Genomic DNA, 23,725 nt, shown 5'->3' on the forward strand with positions numbered 1-23,725 from the left:
TTTATTATTATTTATTTAGGATTTTTTTTTTTTCTTTTACACATGTGATTTTTTTTTTTTTACATTTTCACTTTGCCCCGGGGGGGGGGGGGGGGGGGGGGGAGAATCACAGTAAAGTGACAGATCGCCGATCTGACACTTTGCTATGCACTGTGTCAGATAGGCAATCTGACGTGCACAGCAGGGAGGCTTCCCGGCGCCTGCTCTGAGCAGGCGCTGTGACGTCACCTCCCTGCAGGACCCGGATGTAGCCCCGTGGCCATTTTGGATCCGGGGACTGCAGGGAGGAGACGCTCGGTACAAGGTGAGGACATCGCCTTGTACCGATCGTCTCAGGGAAGCACGCAGGGAGCCCCCTCCCTGCGCAATACTTCCCTGTACCGCCGGTACACTGCGATCATGTTTGATCGCAGTGTGCCGGGGGTGGTCCGTGACTGCTCCTGGCACATAGTGCCGGATGTCAGCTGCGATAGTCAGCTGACACCCGGCCGCGATCGGCCGCGCTCCCCCCGTGAGCTCGGCTGATCGGGCTGGACGTACTATTCCGTCCTTGGGAATTAGGGCCCACCCGACATGGACGGAATAGTACGTCCAATGACAGAAAGGGGTTAATAGTTTATTTTTTATCAATTAACAAAATGCTAAGTAAATGAACCAAAAAGAACTGAACTCCACCAATAGCAGGAAATTTAAGTGCCTGCTAAATATGAAAAATCAGGAAGAAAATTCTGTTAGTTACTCTTTAAAGGTAATCTGTCAGCATGTTTTTCCTATGTAAACTGAAAATAAAGATTTTAGTGATGCCTCTTATCAAGCTCTGAGGTTTTGTTTGCTTACAATATTTGTTTTAGCAAAAGGAGCTTATCATTGCTGTGTCTAGCTAGTAGCGGGAGTCCTGGTCTGACACGCCCCCTCCTGTGACAGGCAGCTCACTGTCTATGGACAGTGTACATACAGAGCCTAGTGTGGGCTGGGGCAGCTTTTCAGCGCAGCTTCATTGCTAAATCTAAAAACTCTGATTACGTAAGAATGGCTGCACCCAACAAATTAAGTCATACATCTTTGGATTTAGCTTCTCTTTGCTTACATCAGGCTGCTCACAGATGAGGTAGCAAAAACCTGCTGACATATTCCCATTAAGTAGTTAACTAGCAGCAATTGGAGCACCAATTACTGTTGTTAAAGCCAAGGGCTAGCAGTAAAACACAATTGGCACCTGTTGTATATGGACATGCATCATAAATGTATAGTAGATGGCGGGAAGAGGTTAAAAGGTTATTCCCATCTTAGCATATTAGGGGGCTATGTAGGGAGGAGAGCCAAGCTAACAGTCTCTCTTGCGTGTCTGGGCCAGAACTGTCGGGGCTGTCACCATTGTTTCAGGGGGAAGAGATTTCTGACCGGAGCAGTTCAGGACACCTGACTGATGGGATGGTTCCGACATAAATAGCAGTCTGAGAGGGAAGACGGGACTCTTGGCGGGGAACGAGCTTCTGAGCAGTGAGATGGTTGACTCCCTCCCGATGGACCCACACCAGCTAGCTGCGTCTGTATTCTTGGCTAGCAAGACTGCCGACACATTCTACCCTCAGCCAAGAGACTTCCACACCGGGTAGTGACCAGGATAGAGTGCATACCTTTGCTCCGCTCACTACCGTGGAGGCACCACTTAGTCCCATCCTTGTGGTGCCTGCTAAGGACCGGCCTGTACCTGTGGCTGTGTCCGCTGGACTGTGTGCTTCTACTGCGGCCTTGCCTACTGAACTTTCTGCTTCTTTCACTGGGCCGCTGACCATCACATCTACTCCACCATGTGCCCGGATCAGGAGACCACGTGCCGAAGGACCCGGAGGATTTGTCATCGCAAGGACACAGTGCATCACCCTTCTGCGGGACCGGATTGGAGACATCTCGCGCCGCCTGCGGTGCTGCTGAGGGATCTTCCAACCACCTTCCTCCACCGCACAGAGACTGATAAGTTAACCTGTTATTATCTTCTGCATTTGACTTTCCTCATCCACAAGTTCACACCCTTTACCCCCCTGCATGTTCTATCACAATATAAAGAACCTGTTAACCCTTGCTCTGCCTCTTGTGTGTCACTGCATCCTACGCACCTGCTAACATACTACAGCTATACCAATACTTATTGATCGCTTGGAGTCCTATATTTGTAGCTGTCTCATTCCCTTGAATTCAGATTGTAGAATTAAATTTTCTTTCTGCCAAAACAACCTCCTTCAGAACTGATTTTCCAAATCTACAGCGTGGGAACATACCTCTGCATACGTACTTTTCGAATCATATGCATCTTTTCGAGAATATTTTTGGTTCCTGTAAGTAAAGCTGTGCAGGGGTTTGAATGAACCCAGTTAGTTATTGGTCAAGTCACTGTGATTTCTTCATTTTTGTGCAATCAGCACTTGACTACTCTTATCTGTCCATGATCACTGGATTGACATACACTAAAAGCAGTGATCGGGATCCAGAATCCTGAAATATCTAAACTATTGCTGCTAGTTAAGAAAGCCACCACTTTGTAATTAGCCTGCTGGAAAGAGGTCCTGCCTTCACGAGGTGCAAGTGTTACTTGCAGACATCTCTGACCTCTCCGGTGTGGAATTTAGTAAAGCAAATAAGAAGTTCACTGTTGTGCCTGCTTTCGGAGAAGGAGTTTGTACCCAATGAGCAGAAGTATGAACTGGGGGTATGCCAATCACAATGGTAAGCTTTAAGTAATGCATCTAAATTAAAAATGTAAATGATTAGGTTCTAATTCTAACATTGTATTCATTGGATTCATTGATTATGATGAGCTTCATGCAAGTGGTCCTGTTGGAAAGTGGCTAAAAACAGTAGCACGATTGTGGTCATAATCCCTAATAATACACATTCCCATTAACTGTGCACCCATTGCACCATGATCGAAATAATATGTTCTCACCAGACTGCATACATGATGTGCATCCATGCTTGTATTTATACGTATGTGTGTACATATATGTTTAGACCTATGTATCCATTCATAATCAGTGGATGGTCTTTATATAAGAGAAGAAGCATCTATAACTGGACCCTGCAGTATCTATGGATCTGCACAAAATCTCTACTTTTAATTAATTTATTGTGTACAGTAGACTTTGCTACCTGAGATTATTGATTTCCAAGTATCCAAGTCTGACGTTCTAGACTGTCTGCCTTGTGTTTCCGCGTACGTACAAAAAGAGATTTCATTTGCCTCATTTGGGAGTTCTTCTTTTATAATACTCTGTCCTATATGGTTATATTAAGTCGCTGACATGTGTCTATTCCTAAGTAATGTGAGAGTGTAAAGGTAAGTTCACACTAGACGTTTTTTCCAGCGTTTTTTTTCTGCAGCAAAACCTGATCTGTTGGCAGGAAAGAAGTTGCAGAAAAAGCATGTTTTCCTTGCATCTTTTGCAGAATTTTTTATTTGTTTTTTTTTGCATGCTACGTTTGTCTCTTGTGCATGCTGATAAAGTGTAGTGTTGAGAAAAAATGTCATATTCCATAAAAACAGGTTTTGGTGCAAAAAACGCAGCAAAACATGATAACTGCGTTTTTCACCCCACCCCCCCCAAAAAAAAAAAAAATAAATAAAGCTGAAAAAACGCTTAAGGATGACAAAAAAAATGTGGGCATGAGGTTTCTGAAATCTCATAGGCTTTGCTGGTACTGTAAAAATCAGATGAAAATTAGGATAAAAAAGTAGCAAAAGTGCCTGGTGTGAACTTAGCCTAAAACTAACCTTAAAATATAGTCACAGACATCAGGCAGAAACTGATCGTCCCAGACTTTTTGTAAGGCCGGTTTCACACGTCAGTGGCTCCAGTACGTGTGGTGACAGTTTTCTCATGTACCGGAGACACTGACTCACGTAGACACATTAAAATCAATGTGTCTCTGCACATGTCAGCGTGTTTTCACGGACCGTGTGTCCGTTTGAAAAACACGGAGACATGTCAGTGTTCGTCGGAGTGCACGGATCACACGGCCCCATTGAAATCAATGGGTCCGTGTAAAACACGTACCGCACACGGATGCTGTCCGTGTGCCGTCCGTGTGCCGTGCAGGAGACAGCGCTACAGTAAGCACTGTCCCCAGCTTGTGGTGCTGAAGCCACCATTCATTTCTTCTCTCCAGCAGCGTTCACTGGAGAGAAGAAATGAAAAATCTTTTCTTTTTTTTTTTTGCGGTTGAAATAAAGATCTTTGTCACCAACCCCCTCCCACCCCCTGTGCGCCCGCCCGCTGGAAATAAAATACTCACCCAGCTCCCTCGATGCTTCCTCTCATCGCCGCAGCTTCTCCTGTATGAGCGGTCACGTGGTGCCACCCAATACAGTGATGAATATGCGGCTCCACCTCCTATAGGGGTGGAGCCGCATATTCATCACTGTAATGGGCGGCACCACATGACCGCTCATACAGGAGAAGCTGCTGCGCGGAGAGGACGCATCGAGGGAGCTGGGTGAGTATTTTATTTCCAGTGGGCGGGCGCACGGGGGGTGGGAGTGGGTTGGTGACAGGGATCTTTGTTGTGAATTTACTTTTTGGCTCCCTCTAGTGGCTACTAGTGATTTGACTCTGGGTTTGTCAGTCATTCCTTTTATGCTCACCTGGGTCGTTAGGTCAGGGGTGTTGCTATATAAGCTCCCTGGACCTTCAGTTCAATGCCTGGCAATGTTGATATCAGAGCTAATCTGTAGTGCTCTTGTCTACTGATCCTGGTTCCTGCTTGATTAAGCTAAGTCTGCTTTTTTGCTTTTTGCAATTCGTTATTGTTTGCATTTTTTGTCCAGCTTGTATATTATCTGTATCCTGACCTTGCTGGAAGCTCTAGGGCGGCTGGTGTTCTCCCCCCGGACCGTTAGACGGTTCGGGGGTTCTTGAATCTCCAGCGTGGATTTTTGATAGGGTTTTTGTTGACCATATAAGTTATCTTACTATATTCTGCTATTAGTAAGTGGGCCTCTCTGTGCTAAACCTAGTTCATCTCTGTGTTTGTCATTTCCTCTTACCTCACCGTTATTATTTGTGGGGGGCTTGTATCCTACTTTTGGGGTCCTTTCTCTGGAGGCAAGAGAGGTCTTTGTTTTCCTCTTCTAGGGGTAGTTAGCTCTCCGGCTGGCGCGAGACATCTAGCGACCAACGTAGGCATGTTCCCCGGCTACTTCTAGGGTTGACGTTAGGAGTAGATATATGGTCAACCCAGTTACCACTGCCCTATGAGCTGGATTTTTGTACTTTGCAGACTTGCTGATATCTCTGAGACCCTCGCCATTGGGGTCATAACAGTTTGCCAGGCCAGTACTAAATGTTAAATGCATTGCAGAAGTGGGATTATAAGAAAGAAAGTTCTGAGTTTTTTTTTCTCTCTCTCATTTTTTTTTTTTCTTTTCCCCTTTACCTTTGAGTGGCTTGTGATTGCTGCAGACATGAATGTCCAGACCTTGATTACAAGTGTGGACCAGCTTGCTGCTCGTGTGCAGGGCATACAAGATTATGTTACCAGAAATCCTATGTCAGAACCTAAGATACCGATTCCTGAACTGTTTTCCGGAGACCGATTTAAGTTTAGAAATTTCAGGAATAATTGTAAATTGTTTTTGTCCCTGAGACCCTGTTCCTCTGGAGACTCCGCTCAGCAAGTGAAAATTGTTATTTCTTTTTTACGGGGCGACCCTCAGGATTGGGCTTTCTCGCTGGCGCCAGGAGATCCGGCATTGGCTGATATTGATGCGTTTTTTCTGGCGCTCGGTTTGCTTTATGAGGAACCCAATCTTGAGATTCAGGCAGAAAAAGCCTTGCTGGCTATGTCTCAGGGCCAGGACGAGGCTGAGGTGTATTGCCAAAAATTTCGGAAATGGTCCGTGCTGACCCAGTGGAACGAGTGTGCATTGGCTGCAAATTTTAGAAATGGCCTTTCTGAAGCCATTAAGAATGTGATGGTGGGTTTTCCCATTCCCACAGGTCTGAATGATTCCATGGCCCTGGCGATTCAAATTGACCGGCGGTTGCGGGAGCGCAAAACCGCAAATTCCCTCATGGTGTTATCTGAACAGGCACCTGATTTAATGCAATGTGATAGAATCCTGACTAGAAATGAGCGGAAAATTCATAGACGCCAGAATGGCTTGTGTTACTACTGTGGTGATTCTGCACATGTTATCTCAGCATGCTCTAAGCGTCCTACTAAGGTTGTTAGTCCTGTCGCCATTGGTAATTTGCAACCTAAGTTCATTCTATCTGTAACTTTGATTTGCTCACTGTCATCGTATCCTGTCGTGGCGTTTGTAGATTCAGGTGCTGCCCTGAGTCTTATGGATCTGTCATTTGCCAAGCGTTGCGGTTTTGTTCTTGAGCCATTAGAAAATCCTATCCCTCTTAGGGGTATTGACGCTACGCCATTGGCAGAAAATAAGCCGCAGTTTTGGACACAGGTTACCATGTGCATGACTCCTGAACATCGGGAGGTGATACGTTTTCTTGTTCTGCATAAGATGCATGATTTGGTTGTTTTGGGGTTGCCATGGTTACAGACCCATAATCCAGTCTTGGACTGGAAGGCAATGTCAGTGTCAAGTTGGGGCTGTCATGGAATTCATGGAGATTCCCTGCCCGTGTCTATTGCTACTTCTACGCCTTCGGAAGTTCCGGCGTATTTTAGGTGTTTTGTCTCTTCTGATCAGGATGATTGGGTGACCTTCTTGCCGTTGGCTGAATTTGCCCTTAATAATCGGGCTAGTTCTGCCACCTTGGTTTCGCCATTTTTCTGCAACTCTGGTTTCCACCCTCGTTTTTCCTCGGGACATGTGGAGCCTTCTGACTGTCCTGGGGTGGATTCTGTGGTGGATAGGTTGCAGCGGATCTGGAATCATGTGGTGGACAACTTGAAGTTGTCACAGGAGAAGGCTCAGCGTTTTGCCAACCGCCGCCGCGGTGTGGGTCCCCGACTTCGTGTTGGGGATTTGGTATGGCTGTCTTCTCGATTTGTTCCTATGAAGGTCTCCTCTCCCAAATTTAAGCCTCGATTCATTGGTCCTTACAAGATATTGGAGATCCTTAATCCTGTATCCTTTCGCCTGGATCTTCCGGTGTCGTTTGCCATTCACAACGTATTTCATAGGTCCTTGTTGCGGCGGTACGTTGTGCCTGTGGTTCCTTCTGCTGAGCCTCCTGCTCCGGTGTTGGTTGAGGGCGAGTTGGAGTACGTGGTGGAGAAGATCTTAGATTCTCGTCTCTCCAGGCGGAGGCTTCAGTACCTGGTCAAGTGGAAGGGCTATGGTCAGGAGGATAATTCCTGGGTGGTCGCCTCTGATGTGCATGCGGCCGATTTAGTTCGTGCCTTTCACGCCGCTCATCCTGATCGCCCTGGTGGTCTTGGTGAGGGTTCGGTGACCCCTCACTAAGGGGGGGGTACTGTTGTGAATTTACTTTTTGGCTCCCTCTAGTGGCTACTAGTGATTTGACTCTGGGTTTGTCAGTCAAGAGTCTTCAGAAGTTCTTGGGTTTTGCTAACTTCTACCGTCGTTTTATCGCTAATTTTTCTAGCGTTGTTAAACCGTTGACGGATATGACCAAGAAAGGCTCTGATGTGGCTAACTGGGCTCCTGCTGCCGTGGAGGCTTTCCAGGAGTTGAAGCGCCGGTTTACTTCAGCGCCTGTTTTGTGCCAGCCTGATGTCTCACTTCCCTTTCAGGTTGAAGTGGATGCTTCGGAGATTGGGGCAGGGGCCGTTTTGTCGCAGAGAGGCCCTGGTTGCTCTACTATGAGACCTTGTGCCTTTTTCTCTAGGAAGTTTTCGCCGGCAGAGCGAAATTATGATGTGGGCAATCGGGAGTTGTTGGCCATGAAGTGGGCATTTGAGGAGTGGCGTCATTGGCTCGAGGGTGCTAAGCATCGTGTGGTGGTCTTGACTGATCACAAAAATCTGATGTACCTCGAGTCTGCTAAACGCCTGAATCCTAGACAGGCCCGCTGGTCATTGTTTTTCTCCCGTTTTGACTTTGTGGTTTCGTATTTACCAGGTTCTAAGAATGTGAAGGCCGATGCTCTGTCTAGGAGCTTTGTGCCTGATGCTCCTGGAGTCGCTGAACCTGTGGGTATTCTTAAGGAAGGAGTTATCCTGTCAGCTATTTCTCCAGATCTGCGACGTGTGTTGCAGAGATTTCAGGCTGGTAGGCCTGACTCTTGTCCACCTGACAGATTGTTTGTGCCTGCTAAATGGACCAGCAGAGTCATTTCCGAGGTTCATTCCTCAGTGTTGGCAGGGCACCCAGGAATTTTTGGCACCAGAGATCTGGTGGCCAGGTCCTTTTGGTGGCCTTCCTTGTCAAGAGATGTGCGGTCATTTGTGCAGTCCTGTGGTACTTGTGCTCGAGCTAAGCCTTGCTGTTCTCGTGCCAGCGGGTTGCTCTTGCCCTTGCCTGTCCCGAAGAGACCTTGGACACACATCTCTATGGATTTCATTTCGGATCTTCCGGTGTCTCAGGGCATGTCTGTCATCTGGGTGATATGTGATCGTTTCTCCAAGATGGTCCATCTGGTTCCTTTGCCCAAACTGCCTTCCTCTTCTGATCTGGTTCCTGTGTTCTTCCAGAACGTGGTTCGTTTGCACGGCATTCCTGAGAATATTGTGTCGGACAGAGGATCCCAGTTTGTTTCCAGGTTCTGGCGATCCTTTTGTGGTAGGATGGGCATAGATTTGTCGTTTTCGTCCGCTTTTCATCCACAGACTAACGGACAAACGGAACGAACTAATCAGACTCTGGAGGCGTATTTGAGGTGTTTTGTCTCTTCTAATCAGGATGATTGGGTGACCTTCTTGCCGTTGGCTGAATTTGCCCTTAATAATCGGGCTAGTTCTGCCACCTTGGTTTCGCCATTTTTCTGCAACTCTGGTTTCCACCCTCGTTTTTCCTCGGTACATGTGGAGCCTTCTGACTGTCCTGGGGTGGATTCTGTGGTGGATAGGTTGCAGCGGATCTGGAATCATGTGGTGGACAACTTGAAGTTGTCACAGGAGAAGGCTCAGCGTTTTGCCAACCGCCGCCGCGGTGTGGGTCCCCGACTTCGTGTTGGGGATTTGGTATGGCTGTCTTCTCGATTTGTTCCTATGAAGGTCTCCTCTCCCAAATTTAAGCCTCGATTCATTGGTCCTTACAAGATATTGGAGATCCTTAATCCTGTATCCTTTCGCCTGGATCTTCCGGTGTCGTTTGCCATTCACAACGTATTTCATAGGTCCTTGTTGCGGCGGTACGTTGTGCCTGTGGTTCCTTCTGCTAAGCCTCCTGCTCCGGTGTTGGTTGAGGGCGAGTTGGAGTACGTGGTGGAGAAGATCTTAGATTCTCGTCTCTCCAGGCGGAGGCTTCAGTACCTGGTCAAGTGGAAGGGCTATGGTCAGGAGGATAATTCCTGGGTGGTCGCCTCTGATGTGCATGCGGCCGATTTAGTTCGTGCCTTTCACGCCGCTCATCCTGATCGCCCTGGTGGTCTTGGTGAGGGTTCGGTGACCCCTCACTAAGGGGGGTTACTGTTGTGAATTTACTTTTTGGCTCCCTCTAGTGGCTACTAGTGATTTGACTCTGGGTTTGTCAGTCATTCCTTTTATGCTCACCTGGGTCGTTAGGTCAGGGGTGTTGCTATATAAGCTCCCTGGACCTTCAGTTCAATGCCTGGCAACGTTGATATCAGAGCTAATCTGTAGTGCTCTTGTCTACTGATCCTGGTTCCTGCTTGATTAAGCTAAGTCTGCTTTTTTGCTTTTTGCAATTCGTTATTGTTTGCATTTTTTGTCCAGCTTGTATATTATCTGTATCCTGACCTTGCTGGAAGCTCTAGGGCGGCTGGTGTTCTCCCCCCGGACCGTTAGACGGTTCGGGGGTTCTTGAATCTCCAGCGTGGATTTTTGATAGGGTTTTTGTTGACCATATAAGTTATCTTACTATATTCTGCTATTAGTAAGTGGGCCTCTCTGTGCTAAACCTAGTTCATCTCTGTGTTTGTCATTTCCTCTTACCTCACCGTTATTATTTGTGGGGGGCTTGTATCCTACTTTTGGGGTCCTTTCTCTGGAGGCAAGAGAGGTCTTTGTTTTCCTCTTCTAGGGGTAGTTAGCTCTCCGGCTGGCGCGAGACATCTAGCGACCAACGTAGGCATGTTCCCCGGCTACTTCTAGGGTTGGCGTTAGGAGTAGATATATGGTCAACCCAGTTACCACTGCCCTATGAGCTGGATTTTTGTACTTTGCAGACTTGCTGATATCTCTGAGACCCTCGCCATTGGGGTCATAACAGATCTTTATTTGAAACACAAAAAAAAAAAAAAAAAAAAGATTTTTCATATCTTCTCTCCAGCGAACGCTGCTGGAGAGAAGAAACGAATGGCGGCTTCAGCACCAGATGCAGATCTCTAGCGCTGTCTCCTGCACGGTCCGTGTGGTACCCAGTCGGCACACGGGCGGCACACGGCTGCCGCACGTGTGCCACACTGATGTGCCACGTGAGCACACGGACACACGGACACGGATAACTCCGGTACCGATTTTTCCGGTACCGGAATTATCTGGACGTGTGAGACTGGCCTCAGTGTAAGGCCGGGATCACACATACACGAGATACGGCCGAGTCTCGCAGGTGAAAACCCTGCTCTGGTGCCGGCACTCCAGAGCGGAGTGTGCAGCTCCATGTATTGCTGTGCGGCTGCACGCTCCGCTCCAGAGTGCCGGCGCCAGAGCTGGGTTTTCACCTCCGAGACGCGGCTGTATCTCGCGTATGTGTGATCCCGGCCTTACTAGAAGAATTGATTGTATTTTGAAGGCAACAAGTGATCACAGCAAATATTGATTGGATTTAGATTTCTCTTCATTCACTTTGCATTTTGTTCATTGATAACAATAAACTATTACCACTTTTATTTTTGGAAAAGCATTCTTACTTTGCAGCATTTTTGCCCTAACTGCCTAAAACATTGGCACAGCGCTGCATGTGTAGCATGTACTGTATATCATGACTAGAGATGAGTGAATTTTTCAATATTCGGTTCAGATTATGATGAATTTGGCACGAATATGGTATAAATATGGCACGAATATAGCATATTAGCATTCGGCGATCGTTTTCCGAACATATTCGCTCAACTCTAATCAAGACCCTAGTCTGGACATATCCTTTACCAACTCCATTCATTAATTAAGGATAAAAAAGACTTTTTATGGGTTCTTAACAATAGAAAGTTAATGTCATATTTTAGAGCTTGCTACAGGAGCAGTTCTATAGTGTCCATATACATTGATAGATGGGTTATTTGAATGAATAGTCATTATAAAACGGACATAGGCAAATTGGACAAGATCAACCTTCCTATACAGCAGTGTGGGATCTAATGTATCCCGCATGCTGCTGCTGATGCTGAGGGTATGCTACATAGTCTACATAGAGATAGGAGAATGGATACAACTGGGCTGCAAGGTTTATTATAAATACTTTACAAATATATTTATGATGTGTTAAATTAAATAAACACAGTTAAATTTAGATATGAATTTGTCTTATGTATAATGTGTCCCACTTATACCTTCTCTACTTAGGTACTACGTTGCTAAATATTCCTTTTCCTCTATATAAAAATAAAAGTGCTGTTGTGGTCAGAGTGATATACAGCTATTGTGAATAGTTCCCCTGCTGGAAACTGTCAGCTGTCAGTGGCCCAAGTGGTAGCAGAGCATGCCGAGCACATCACATGAGCGCTCCATCCCTGCTGTCTATTGCCAATTGTTATCGACACACTCAGCACTCTATTGCTGATTTGCACATGTTATCACTAACAATTACTATATCGTCTTATGACCTTCCCAAACACTGTCCCTTAAATGTATTAACCCTATCATTGGGCTGGATCTCAACTAGTGTTTCGCTGAGTGACTTTGACTTCATCTTGGGGGAAAATCCACCTACAGCCTCAATAACAATTGAAAATTACAGCTAGAGACTGCGGAGAGAAAAGCTGCAGAAAAAATGCAGGAAACAAGCCAAATAATGACCAAACATACCATAGTTTTTCCTCATAAACATAAATATGCCAGTTTATTTAAAAAAAAGTTAGATGAGATTACATAATGATCAGGATGATCCAATATTGATGACGTTATTTGTGCACATCATCATATATAAAAGCACGTGTTCCTGACTGAGCATAAATAATGCAAGGTCCTACTCCAAACATAAGAATTATTGTATTTATCATTTAGTATCTTACACATGATTATATTACTTCACGCTTTCAAATGACTATGGAAAAATCAATAAAAAAATAAATATGACCGGTGTTGCACATCTGCATTTCAGAGTCCACAGTGATCAGACTGATTGTACATAGGTATATATGGGGCTGTTAGTTCAGGTCAGGAGAACCACAGATGATCAATAGATCATGGTCCACATGGGTTGTGAACAGTGATGAGCGAATATACTCGCTACTCAAGATGTCTCGAGCACGCTCGGGGGTCCTCCGAGTATTTTTTAGTGCTCGGAGATTTAGTTTTTCTTGCCGCAGCTGGATGATTTACATCTGTTAGCCAGCATAAGCACATGTGGGGACTACCTAGCAGCCAGGCAACCCCCTCATGTACTTATGCTGGCTAACAGATGTAAATCATTCAGCTGAGGCGATGAAAACTAAATCTACGAGCACTAAAAAATACTCGGAGGACCCCCGAGCGTGCTTGGAAAATCTCGAGTAACGAGTATATTCGCTCATCATTAGTTGTGAAATGTGAGCGTATGAAGCTGGTGTTACTGAGGTGTAATAGGAGTGAAGATAAGTAAAAGCTCACTAGTATTTAACATACCCATTATCTCCTATGTGATAAACCACTGCTCTTACCACAATGAAGTGAAACCAATGCCGGACTGGCCATCTGGCAATTCTGGCAAATGCCAGAAGGGCCTGTCTGATTGTGCGCTGCCTTGTCTGCTACGTTGTTAACAGATTCGGTGTTCTCAAGACACCCATATTGTTAAGGCTATGTGCACATGTTGCGGATTAGCCTTAGGAATTTCTGGTGCGGATTCTGCATGTCTTGGCAGAAAATGCAGCTGCCGATTTGTCACGTTTTTTGTGTGGATCCGCAGCGTGTTTTGGTATGGTTTTGCTGCGGATTTTTAGCGTTTTGTACCCCTGCGGATTTCTATACTGGAATGGGTACAAAAACGCTGCAGATCTGCAAAAAAGAAGTGACATGCTACTTCCTTTAATCCGCATCGTTTCCTCACGGAATTTTCCGCACCATCAGCACAGCGTTTTTTTCACATTGATTTACATTGTACTGTAAATCACTTGCGGATCTGCAGCGTTTCTGCACCACAAAAAATGCTGCGGATCCGCAGAGAATCCGCAACGTGTGCACATAGCCTAAGAGTTGTGATGGAGGTATCATTAAAAATATTGATCTTGTAGTAAATCTTGCTTTACTTCATGTAGGGTAATATTAGTAATATATCCCATCTGGTGCTTGGGGACGGGGACAGCATGGGTCTGTGTGATTTCAGATGCCAGGGCTGAATTTCAGCCCCAGTCCGTACCTGAGCGAAACCAGCAGGTCAGAATATAGGACAGAGATACCATTCTCATACCTCCCAACTTTTGAAGACGGGAAAGAGGGACAAAGTTTGCGGCGCGCGAAGCACCCCGCGGTAAATTTTAGGCCACGCCTCTGACCACACCCATTCATAATTAGTCACACCCATATCCACATCCCAACCACACCCATTTAGCACTGCTGATCACACTGTTTCATATACAATAATTATAAACAAAAAAATATGGCCACACAGTGCCCCATACTGTATAATGGCCACACATGATGCTCCATACTGTATAATGGCCACACAGTGCTCCATACTGTATAATGACCACACATGATGCTCCATACTGTATAATGACCGCACATGATGCTGCATACTGTATAATGACCCCACATGATGCTCAATACTGTATAATGACCGCACATGATTCTCCATACTGTATAATGACCACACATGATGCTCAATACTGTATAATGACTGCACATGATGCTCCATACTGTATAATGGCCCCACATGATGCTCAATACTGTATAATGACCGCACATGATGCTCCATACTGTATAATGGCCCCACATGATTCTCCATACTGTATAATGACCACACATGATGCTCCATACTGTATAATGGCCACACAGTGCCCCATACTGTATAATGGCCACACATAATGCTCCATACTGTATAATGGCCACATTATGCTCCATACTGTATAATGGCCACACATGATGCTTAATACTGTATAATGACCCCCCCCCTCCTGTATGCATGGCTCATATCCCCCCTGTATGCATGGCTCATATTCCCCCCCGAATGCATGGTTCATATTCCCCCCTCCTGTATGCATGGCTCATATTCCCCCCTCCTGTATGCATGGCTCATATTTCCCCCTCCTGTATGCATGGCTCATATTCCCCTTCCCTGTATGCATGGCTCATTTCCCCCCCCATATGCATGGCTCATTTCCCCCCCGTATGCATGGCTCATTTCCCCCCCGTATGCATGGCTCATTTCCCCCCCCGTATGCATGGCTCATTTCCCCCCCCCGTATGCATGGCTCATTTCCCCCCCCGTATGCATGGCTCATTTCCCCCCCCCGTATGCATGGCTCATTCCCCCCCGTATGCATGGCTCATTTCCCCCTCCGTATGCATGGCTCATTTCCCCCCCCGTATGCATGGCTCATTTCCCCCCCGTATGCATGGCTCATTTCCCCCCCCTGTATGCATGGCTCATCTCTCCACCCCCGCTCCCATCTTGAATGGCGCGGCTTACCATCCTCCTTCATCCCCCCTACCCTGCCCCCCGTCCCTCATACTTACCTGTTCCTCACCGCGCGGCCATCCCTCTCGCTCTGTCCCGACTCCCGGCTGAGCAGTGAGTGCACCTTCTTCCTGCATGAGCGGTCATGTGATACCGCTCATTATAGGTCATGAATATGCGCATATTCATGACTCTAATGAGCGATACAACGTGACAGCTCATTCAGGAGCGCTACAGAAGCCGGAACAAGGCATCGCTGGAGCAGGGTGAGTATCGTCTTCAAGGAGGGTGGGTGGGAGGCGGGCGGGGCGGGGCGGGGGCGGTCGGGAGGTGACCCAGCTTTTATAAAAAAAAAAACAGCAACAAACCTTGCGTAGTGCGGGACAACTAATGTCCCTCCCGGGATCGCGGGGCTGACTGTCAAAATCAGGACAGTCCCGCGGGATCCGGGACGGTTGGGAGGTATGCATTCTACATGTACATGCAGATCTAGAGTGCAAGAAAATATATAGAAAGACAGAATGATGGCAAGGTGATGGTTGAATTGTGAAGGTTTTCTTTGGTCCAAATGACCAAATGAGCTGATTCTGAGGACCCAACCTGCAGCTGCACAAAAGATGCATCTCACTGTTCATTTCATCATTTTTGTTGTTGTACACTTAGGACATATCAGTTGATCGGTGCCCATTTAAGACCATTTTACATGAACAATCATTAAACCCTTCTGATGTACATGTATAGCGCATGTCGGATGTATGCAGATGCTTCAAGCAGCTGAACCCGCTCTATACATGGCAGGTTTCGGCTGTGTAACACAGCTGGCATATCCCTGCAACAGTATTGGCCAGAGGTTATTATAACTGTTGTTTAACCTCTTAAATGCTGCTGTCAATCACTATCAATCAATGAATAAAAAAACAGAAAAGTTTGAATCACCCCACTTTTCCCCAGTTAACAGTAAATAAATACAAAAAATAAACTTAGGGCTTGTCCATGCATTATGTTTTTTTACGTGCATCTTTGCTGTGGAAAAATCACAGTGTTTTACAGTATCAGCAAATTCAAGGACATTTGTGAAATCTCATGCACGTGCTGCTTATTTTTTTCCTTGTAGATTTGATCCTCCAAAGCATTTATTTCAAATCTATAGAAAGTCAATTCTTTATGTAGTGTTTTTCTCCCATTCATATGAAAATAAACATTAAAACTGCAGCAAAAATGTGTATATTTTACGCAGTGTTTTTCCTGTCAACATTCTTGTATTTGCAACAGAAATATCAGCCTCAAAAACTAAACGTGTGCATAAACCTTTATTTAGCTAAACAAGAAAGAAAAATATAATTGCCAGACAACCATATGCTGAATGGAGTGTTTTCCGGATGGAGACCGCATCTATGGAATCCGGGTGCTCATGCCAAAACAGGGTATATGCAGCAAAAAAGAAAAATGCAGATAGCACTCACCGGTCCTTAAAACTTCATCCTTTATTCAAACTTTAAAATGTCATGGCCAGAGGAACAGGTTGCTGGGATGTGCGAGCTGGTGTAAGACGACGGCCGTTTCGTGCCACTCAGTGCTTCAATGGGTCTATATCAGACCCATTGAAGCGCTGAGTGGCGCAAAACGGCCGTCGTCTTACACCAGCTCGCACATCCCAGCAACCTGTTCCTCTGGCCATGACATTTTAAAGTTTGAATAAAGGATGAAGTTTTAAGGACCGGTGAGTGCTATCTGCATTTTTCTTTTTTGCTGCATAAACCTTTATTTAGTATTGCCGCATCTGCAAAAAATGTACATATCTGGTATTGCCACATCTGCAATTGTGCGACTTATCAAAATCTAAAATGTATTAATCCATATGGTATCCAATGTAAAAACAGAAAAATTGAACACCCAGATTTTTTTTGCCATAACGCCCTTTGAAAAATGCAAAAAAATTCAATCAAAATGTCATATATACACAGAAAACAATCCCTCCCCATATTTCTCCTTTGACAAAAAAAAGAGCTACGATCTTACAAAATGGAGACACAAACAATTTTTCTTTTTTTAAATTTCTATTTTTTTTAGTTTCAATAAGTTTTATTTTGAAATATAAAATCAAAATTCAAAAATCACTCTCCCATGCAAGGGAGCACATATTATTATTTCAGCAATCAATTATTAATCTCAAATTAACAAAAGGGAAGACAAGACAGAGGTAGGGGTAGGGTAAAACACAAGGAATCTAGTTACACAAGGGTTATACATTTACAAAAATATTACCATATTACCATAAACTGTCTCAAGGTATACCTCGCAAATATGGAACTAATGACCTCAAAATCATATATTAATTCAGATTCAAGTAAAATATAGAGTAGATACACAGGTATTAAATTTAACAGGACTAACATGTGCTAATACCTGAAACGGATAATCTTTATTGATTTATTGAGATCTAAGAGCTAGCCTTCTATAAATGTAGACATAGCTCGGGGATGCATTCATGCAGGGGTGCATTCGTGCACTATTATTTGTGTAGTTTTATTCAAAGTATTTTTTTTCTAAGTATGCAGCAGTTATAACATGGCAGTTAGACAGGGCAGGAGACAGGTAAGAAAAACTAAACCTATTCCCTATTCACTTGAAACAGAACAAATACTCACCATATGTATCTGTATAATCTATATCCTGGCTGCTGCATTCACTCACCGCCCTTGCATAAACTCTTTAAACTCCATCCATATCGGCCCCTCTGTCCTTGCCTCTCCTATGTATAGCACTCATGCTCTGTTCACATTGCTTAACAGCGCAGATCCATTCAGTCCCACCATCCAACACAAGGGACGCTCTCACAAATCACTTAACCATCTGCTCACTCTTTCTATCCTCCTTCTCCTAGTCGCTGGAGACATCTCTCCAAACCCCGGCCCCCATGTTATAGCCAGTCAAACCTCCCAACTGCTACACACAGAAACCCCTCTAACCTTATTAATATTCCATGCATGCCTTCTGTCTCTTTCAATTGTGCTCTTTGGAATTCTTGCTCTGTGTGTAATAAACTCTCCTTCATTCATGACTTCTTCCTTTCTAATTCTCTTAATCTCCTGGCTCTTACTGAAACCTGGATCCAGCAGTCAGACACCACCGCTGCTGCTGCTCTCTCATATGGTGGACTACACTTTTCTCATACCCCAAGATCGGACAACAGAGCAGGTGGAGGTGTTGGTCTGCTCCTTTCACCCAAATGTACCTTCCAAGTTATCCCCCAAGTACCCTCACTTGTATTCCCTTCCTTTGAGGTCCATGCTGTCAGACTCTACGTCCCCTTCTCCATGTGAGTGGCGGTGGTGTATCGTCCTCCTGGCCCCTCTCATCAGTTCCTGGATCTTTTTGCCACCTGGCTTCCACACTTTCTCTCCTGTGACACCCCCACCCTTATCATGGGTGATTTCAAAATCCCCATTGCTTCTCCCCTCTCCCCATCTGCTTCTCACCTTTTATCTCTAACCTCCTCTTTCAGCCTCTCGCAGCATACTAACTCTCCAACGCATGAAGATGGAAATTCCCTTGACTTGGTCTTCTCCCGCCTCTGCTCAGTGGATGATTTCACAAACTCCCCTCTCCCGCTCTCTGCCCGCAACCTTCTTTCATTCTCTATCAAGAACTGCCACCCTGCTCAGGTCACCCCCACTTTCCACACTTGTAGAAACATACAGGCCATTAACACCCAGAAACTTATGAAAAACTTGCAGTCCTCATTGGCCCCAATCTCCTCCATCTCATGTCCTGATTCTGCTCTGAAGCATTACAATGAAACCCTGCAAAGTGCCCTGGATGATGCTGCTCCTCCTATACATAGAGCAACTCGACACAGACGGCGACAACCGTGGCACACGCTGCAAACACGTTTCCTGCAGCGGTGCTCCAGGTGCGCCGAACGTCTGTGGAGAAAATCTAATCTACCCGAAGATTTCATCCATTATAAGTTCATGCTAAAAACATACAACTCTGCCCTTCACCTCTCCAAACAAACCTATTTCAACACCCTCATCACCTCGCTGTCCAATAACCCTAAACGTCTCTTCGACACTTTCCAGTCCCTACTCAACCCAAGAGAGCAGGCCCCATCCACAGATCTCCGCGCTGACGATCTGGCCAATTACTTCAAAGAAAAAATTGACCACATTCGACAGGAAATCATCTCCCAATCTCTTCATACCAGGCACTGTCCTCCCTCCCCCACTGCATCTAGTTCACTCTCTGACTTTGAACCAGTTATAGAAGAAGAAGTAAGCAGGCTCCTTGCATCTTCTCGCCCGAGCACTTGCACCAGTGACCCCATTCCGTCACATCTCCTCCAGTCCCTTTCCCCGGCTGTCACCTCTCACATAACAAAAATATTCAACCTTTCCCTCACTTCCGGTATTTTTCCCTCCTCATTTAAGCATGCCATCATACATCCATTACTTAAAAAACCCTCCCTCAACCAAAACTGTGCCTCTAATTATAGACCTGTCTCTAATCTTCCCTTCATCTCTAAACTCCTGGAACGCCTGGTCCACTCCCGTCTTACCCGCTATCTCTCAGATAACTCTCTTCTTGACCCTCTTCAATCTGGCTTCTGCTCTTTACACTCTACTGAAACTGCCCTCACTAAAGTCTCTAATGACCTACTAACAGCTAAATCTAATGGTCACTACTCCATGCTAATTCTCTTGGATCTTTCCGCAGCATTCGACACTGTGGATCATCAGCTCCTCCTCACTATGCTCCGCTCCATCGGCATCAAGGACACCATTCTCTCTTGGTTCTCCTCCTATCTCTCTGACCGATCCTTCACTGTATGTTTTGCTGGTTCCTCCTCCTCTCACCTTCCCCTTACTGTTGGGGTTCCTCAAGGATCAGTCCTAGGACCCCTCCTCTTTTCTTTGTATACTGCCCCTATTGGACAAACAATCAGTAGATTTGGTTTCCAGTACCATCTCTATGCTAACGACACCCAATTATACACCTCTTCTCCTGCTTTCACTCCGACCTTCTTAGAAAACACCAGTGATTGTCTTACCGCTGTCTCTAACATCATGTCCTCCCTCTATCTGAAACTTAACCTGTCAAAAACTGAACTCCTCGTGTTCTCTCCCTCTACTAACCTACCTTTGCCTGACATTGCCATCTCCGTGTGCGGTTCCACCATTATTCCCAAGCAACATGCCCGCTGCCTTGGGGTCATCCTTGATTCCGAGCTTTCATTCACCCCCCACATCCGATCACTGGCTCGCTCTTCTTATCTGCATCTGAAAAATATTTCTAGAATTTGCCCTTTTCTTACTTTCGACTCTGCAAAAACTCTTACTGTCTCACTTATTCATTCTCGTCTGGACTATTGTAACTCTCTTCTAATCGGCCTCCCTCTTACCAAACTCTCCCCGCTCCAATCTGTCCTGAATGCTGCTGCCAGGATCATATTCCTCACCAACCGTTACACCGATGCCTCTACCTTGTGCCAGTCATTACACTGGCTACCCATCCACTCCAGAATCCAGTACAAAACTACTACCCTCATCCACAAAGCACTCCATGGCTCAGCACCACCCTACATCTCCTCTCTGGTCTCAGTCTACCACCCTACCCGTGCCCTCCGGTCCGCTAATGACATCAGGTTAGCATCCTCAATAATCAGAACCTCCCACTCCCGTCTCCAAGACTTTACACGTGCTGCGCCGATTCTTTGGAATGCACTACCTAGGTTAATACGATTAATCCCACAATCCCCACAGTTTTAAGCGTGCCCTAAAAACGCATTTGTTAAGACTGGCCTACCGCCTCAACGCATTAACCTAACTATCCCTGTGTGGCCTAATTAAAATAAAAAAAAAAAAAAAACATAATCAGGTTCCTCGCATCATGTTCTCATACACTTTATGCAGTCAATAGCCTCTGTGTCTGTACTGCTACATACTTAGGCAGTTAACTGGTTCATGCAGCTTTACATGAACACCCGAGCCCTACACTATGGCTGGTCCAAATAACTAAAGCAATTGTTACCATCCACCTCTCGTGTCTCCCCTTTTCCTCATAGTTTGTAAGCTTGCGAGCAGGGCCCTCATTCCTCCTGGTATCTGTTTTGAACTGTGATTTCTGTTATGTTGTAATGTCTATTGTCTGTACAAGTCCCCTCTATAAGTTGTAAAGCGCTGCGGAATATGTTGGCGCTATATAAATAAAATTATTATTATTATTATTATTATTGAAAAAATGTTAAAAGGACAAAAAAGGAACCCAACCCAGGGCCTACAAAATTTAAAGATTAAATGCTCTTTGGAGAACCATACACCCCTGACTGGCCCTAATGGACCCTTGTGAACCCTTCCTAACAGTGGAGGTTGGCACCCTAGCTTGAACGCAATGTGGTGCCCCCGCTCACCGACGGCTAACCCTATATGCACTCTAGAGTTCCCTACATATATAGAGTGCAACCGGTACTTAACATATAACATAAATTGAAGGAAATTAGTGCCGTGGTGTTTAGGAAGAGGAAAAGGGGTTTAATGTGATCCCAATGGGGGTATGTCAATATGCAATGTCAATAGCTCCTAATCAGGAGCCCCAAACAGCACAAACAATAAACCAGAACTCTAAAAACATAAACATAAGTAAAAAAATGGATACATAACATATCAAAGGGTTTGCATGGTAGATGTAAGAAAGCCTAGGCTAAATTACCCTCCACTCAGTGGCGTAGGAAGGGGGGTGCGGGGGGGGCGGGCCGCCCCGGGCGGCACAATGCGGGGGGGCGGCACAATGCGGGGGTGAGTCAATGGCGTATCTAGGGGGGGAGCAGCCGGCAGGGGGGCGCAGTCGGGCCGCCTAAAGCGGCGGTCCGCAGTGTCTCCCCCGGCGGCTGCATTCTGTCACCCCCCGCGCTGGGAGTCAGCTGTTCTCTGTGCCGACTGTCAAGCTGACAGCCGGCACAGAGAAGCTGCAGCGTGCCGGCTCCCAGTGTTCAATTGTACTCGTATCTGTGATGCGAGTACAATTGAAGCTCTGACTGCCGGGTCAGAGCGACGCCAGCAGCGTGATTAGGTCATGTGATCACGCTGCTGACGTCACTCACCTGCGCGGCAGAGCAGGAGATGCAGAGCGGTGGTAAGTGCTCCAATGGAGCTGAAGACACCGAAGGTGCAGGGGGGGAATTTACTGTGTGGGGAAGGGGGGCATATATTGTGGGGGGGATTTACTGTGAGTGGAGGCTGGAGCTGAAGACACCGAAGGTGCAGGGGGGGATTTACTGTGAGTGGGGATGGGGGCATATATTGTGGGGGGGATTTACTGTGAGTGGGGATGGGGGCATTTATTGTGGGGGGGGTTTACTGTGAGTGGGGATGGGGGCATTTATTGTGGGGGGGATTTACTGTGAGTGGGGATGGGGGCATTTATTGTGGGGGGGATTTACTGTGAGTGGGGATGGGGGCATTTATTGTGGGGGGATTTACTGTGAGTGGGGATGGGGGTATTTATTGTGGGGGGGATTTACTGTGAGTGGGGATGGGGGCATTTATTGTGGGGGGGATTTACTGTGAGTGGGGATGGGGGCATTTATTGTGGGGGGGATTTACTGTGAGTGGGGATGGGGGCATTTATTGTGGGGGGGATTTACTGTGAGTGGGGATGGGGGCATTTATTGTGGGGGGGATTTACTGTGAGTGGGGATGGGGGTATTTATTGTGGGGGGGATTTACTGTGAGTGGGGATGGGGGCATTTATTGTGGGGGGGATTTACTGTGAGTGGGGATGGGGGCATTTATTGTGGGGGGGATTTACTGTGAGTGGGGATGGGGGCATTTATTGTGGGGGGGATTTACTGTGAGTGGAGCTGAAGACACCGAAGGTGCAGGGGGGGATTTACTGTGAGTGGGCATGGGGGAAAATATTGTGGGGGGGATTTAATGTGAGTGGGGATGGGGGGCATATATTCTGGGGGGAATTTACTGTGAGTGGGGATGGGGGGGGATTTCATGTGAGTGGGGATAGTGGGATATATTATTGGATTGGGGATATTTAATATGAGTGGAGATGGGGGGATTTATTGTGGGGGGAGATTTAATGTGAGTGGAGATGGGGTATTTATTGTGTGTGGGGGGAGATTTGTCATGGGGATGGGGGGATTTAATGTGTGGGGGAGATCTGAGGACACAAAATGAAAAGCAAAGGGGGAGATGGGGGGCATATATGAGGAAACAGTATGGGGGATGGGTGCAGACAGCTTGGGGTCAAACGGGGGAATGTATGCGGACACAGTATGAGTAGCGATGTGAAAAACGTATGTGGACAGAGTACGGGGAGTGAGGGTGTTGGGATGTGTGCATGCGTAGCATGGGGGACAGTGTAAGGGCACAGCCAGGAGGGGATAGTATACAAAGGAGGGGGAGTGTGATGAGAGAGTACAGTATAAATACTGGGCCCTATAGGGGGGACACAGTGTGAGAGGTCAGTGTGAAGAGGGGTCCGGTATAGAAAGGAGAGGTCAGTGTGAAGAGCATGTACCATAAGACGGACAGTGTGGGGGTCATATTTTGTGCAGACAATATAGTGCGGGGAAATTTTTTATTCCGGAGCATTATAATGACACTTGTATCTTTAAGGGCGTCATGTGGAGACTTTCTGCAAAAGAATGGAGAAGATGGAAGTCTGCAGAGACGGCTGTGGATGAGAAAACTCATCATGGGATCTGGACAAGATGAAGAAAAGAAGAATGGCTCCAGAGGCGACGTCATCTATAAGGTACCTGGATGTAAATGTTATTTGTGATACTGACTAACTCTCATGTTTTTATTTATGTTAGGAGCATTAAAGGGGATGTCCAGGTTTGTAATG

The 23,725-nt window shown here is 46.1% G+C and overlaps 1 protein-coding gene across 1 annotated transcript in view; it reads left to right on the forward strand.

The window, feature by feature from the left end:
* The first annotated feature begins 2,531 nt into the window (after window positions 1-2,531).
* Window positions 2,532-23,725, forward strand: part of LOC143782851 (carbonic anhydrase 13-like) — a 53,312-nt gene continuing 32,118 nt past the window's right edge. Inside the window, exon 1 of the mRNA XM_077270767.1 lies at window positions 2,532-2,724. Within this exon, the coding sequence (XP_077126882.1) occupies window positions 2,685-2,724 (40 nt within the window). The 5' untranslated portion in view covers window positions 2,532-2,684. The remainder of the gene's footprint in view (window positions 2,725-23,725) is intronic.

The sequence above is a fragment of the Ranitomeya variabilis genome, chromosome 6, assembly GCF_051348905.1.
Source record: "Ranitomeya variabilis isolate aRanVar5 chromosome 6, aRanVar5.hap1, whole genome shotgun sequence".
Lineage (NCBI taxonomy): Eukaryota > Metazoa > Chordata > Amphibia > Anura > Dendrobatidae > Ranitomeya > Ranitomeya variabilis.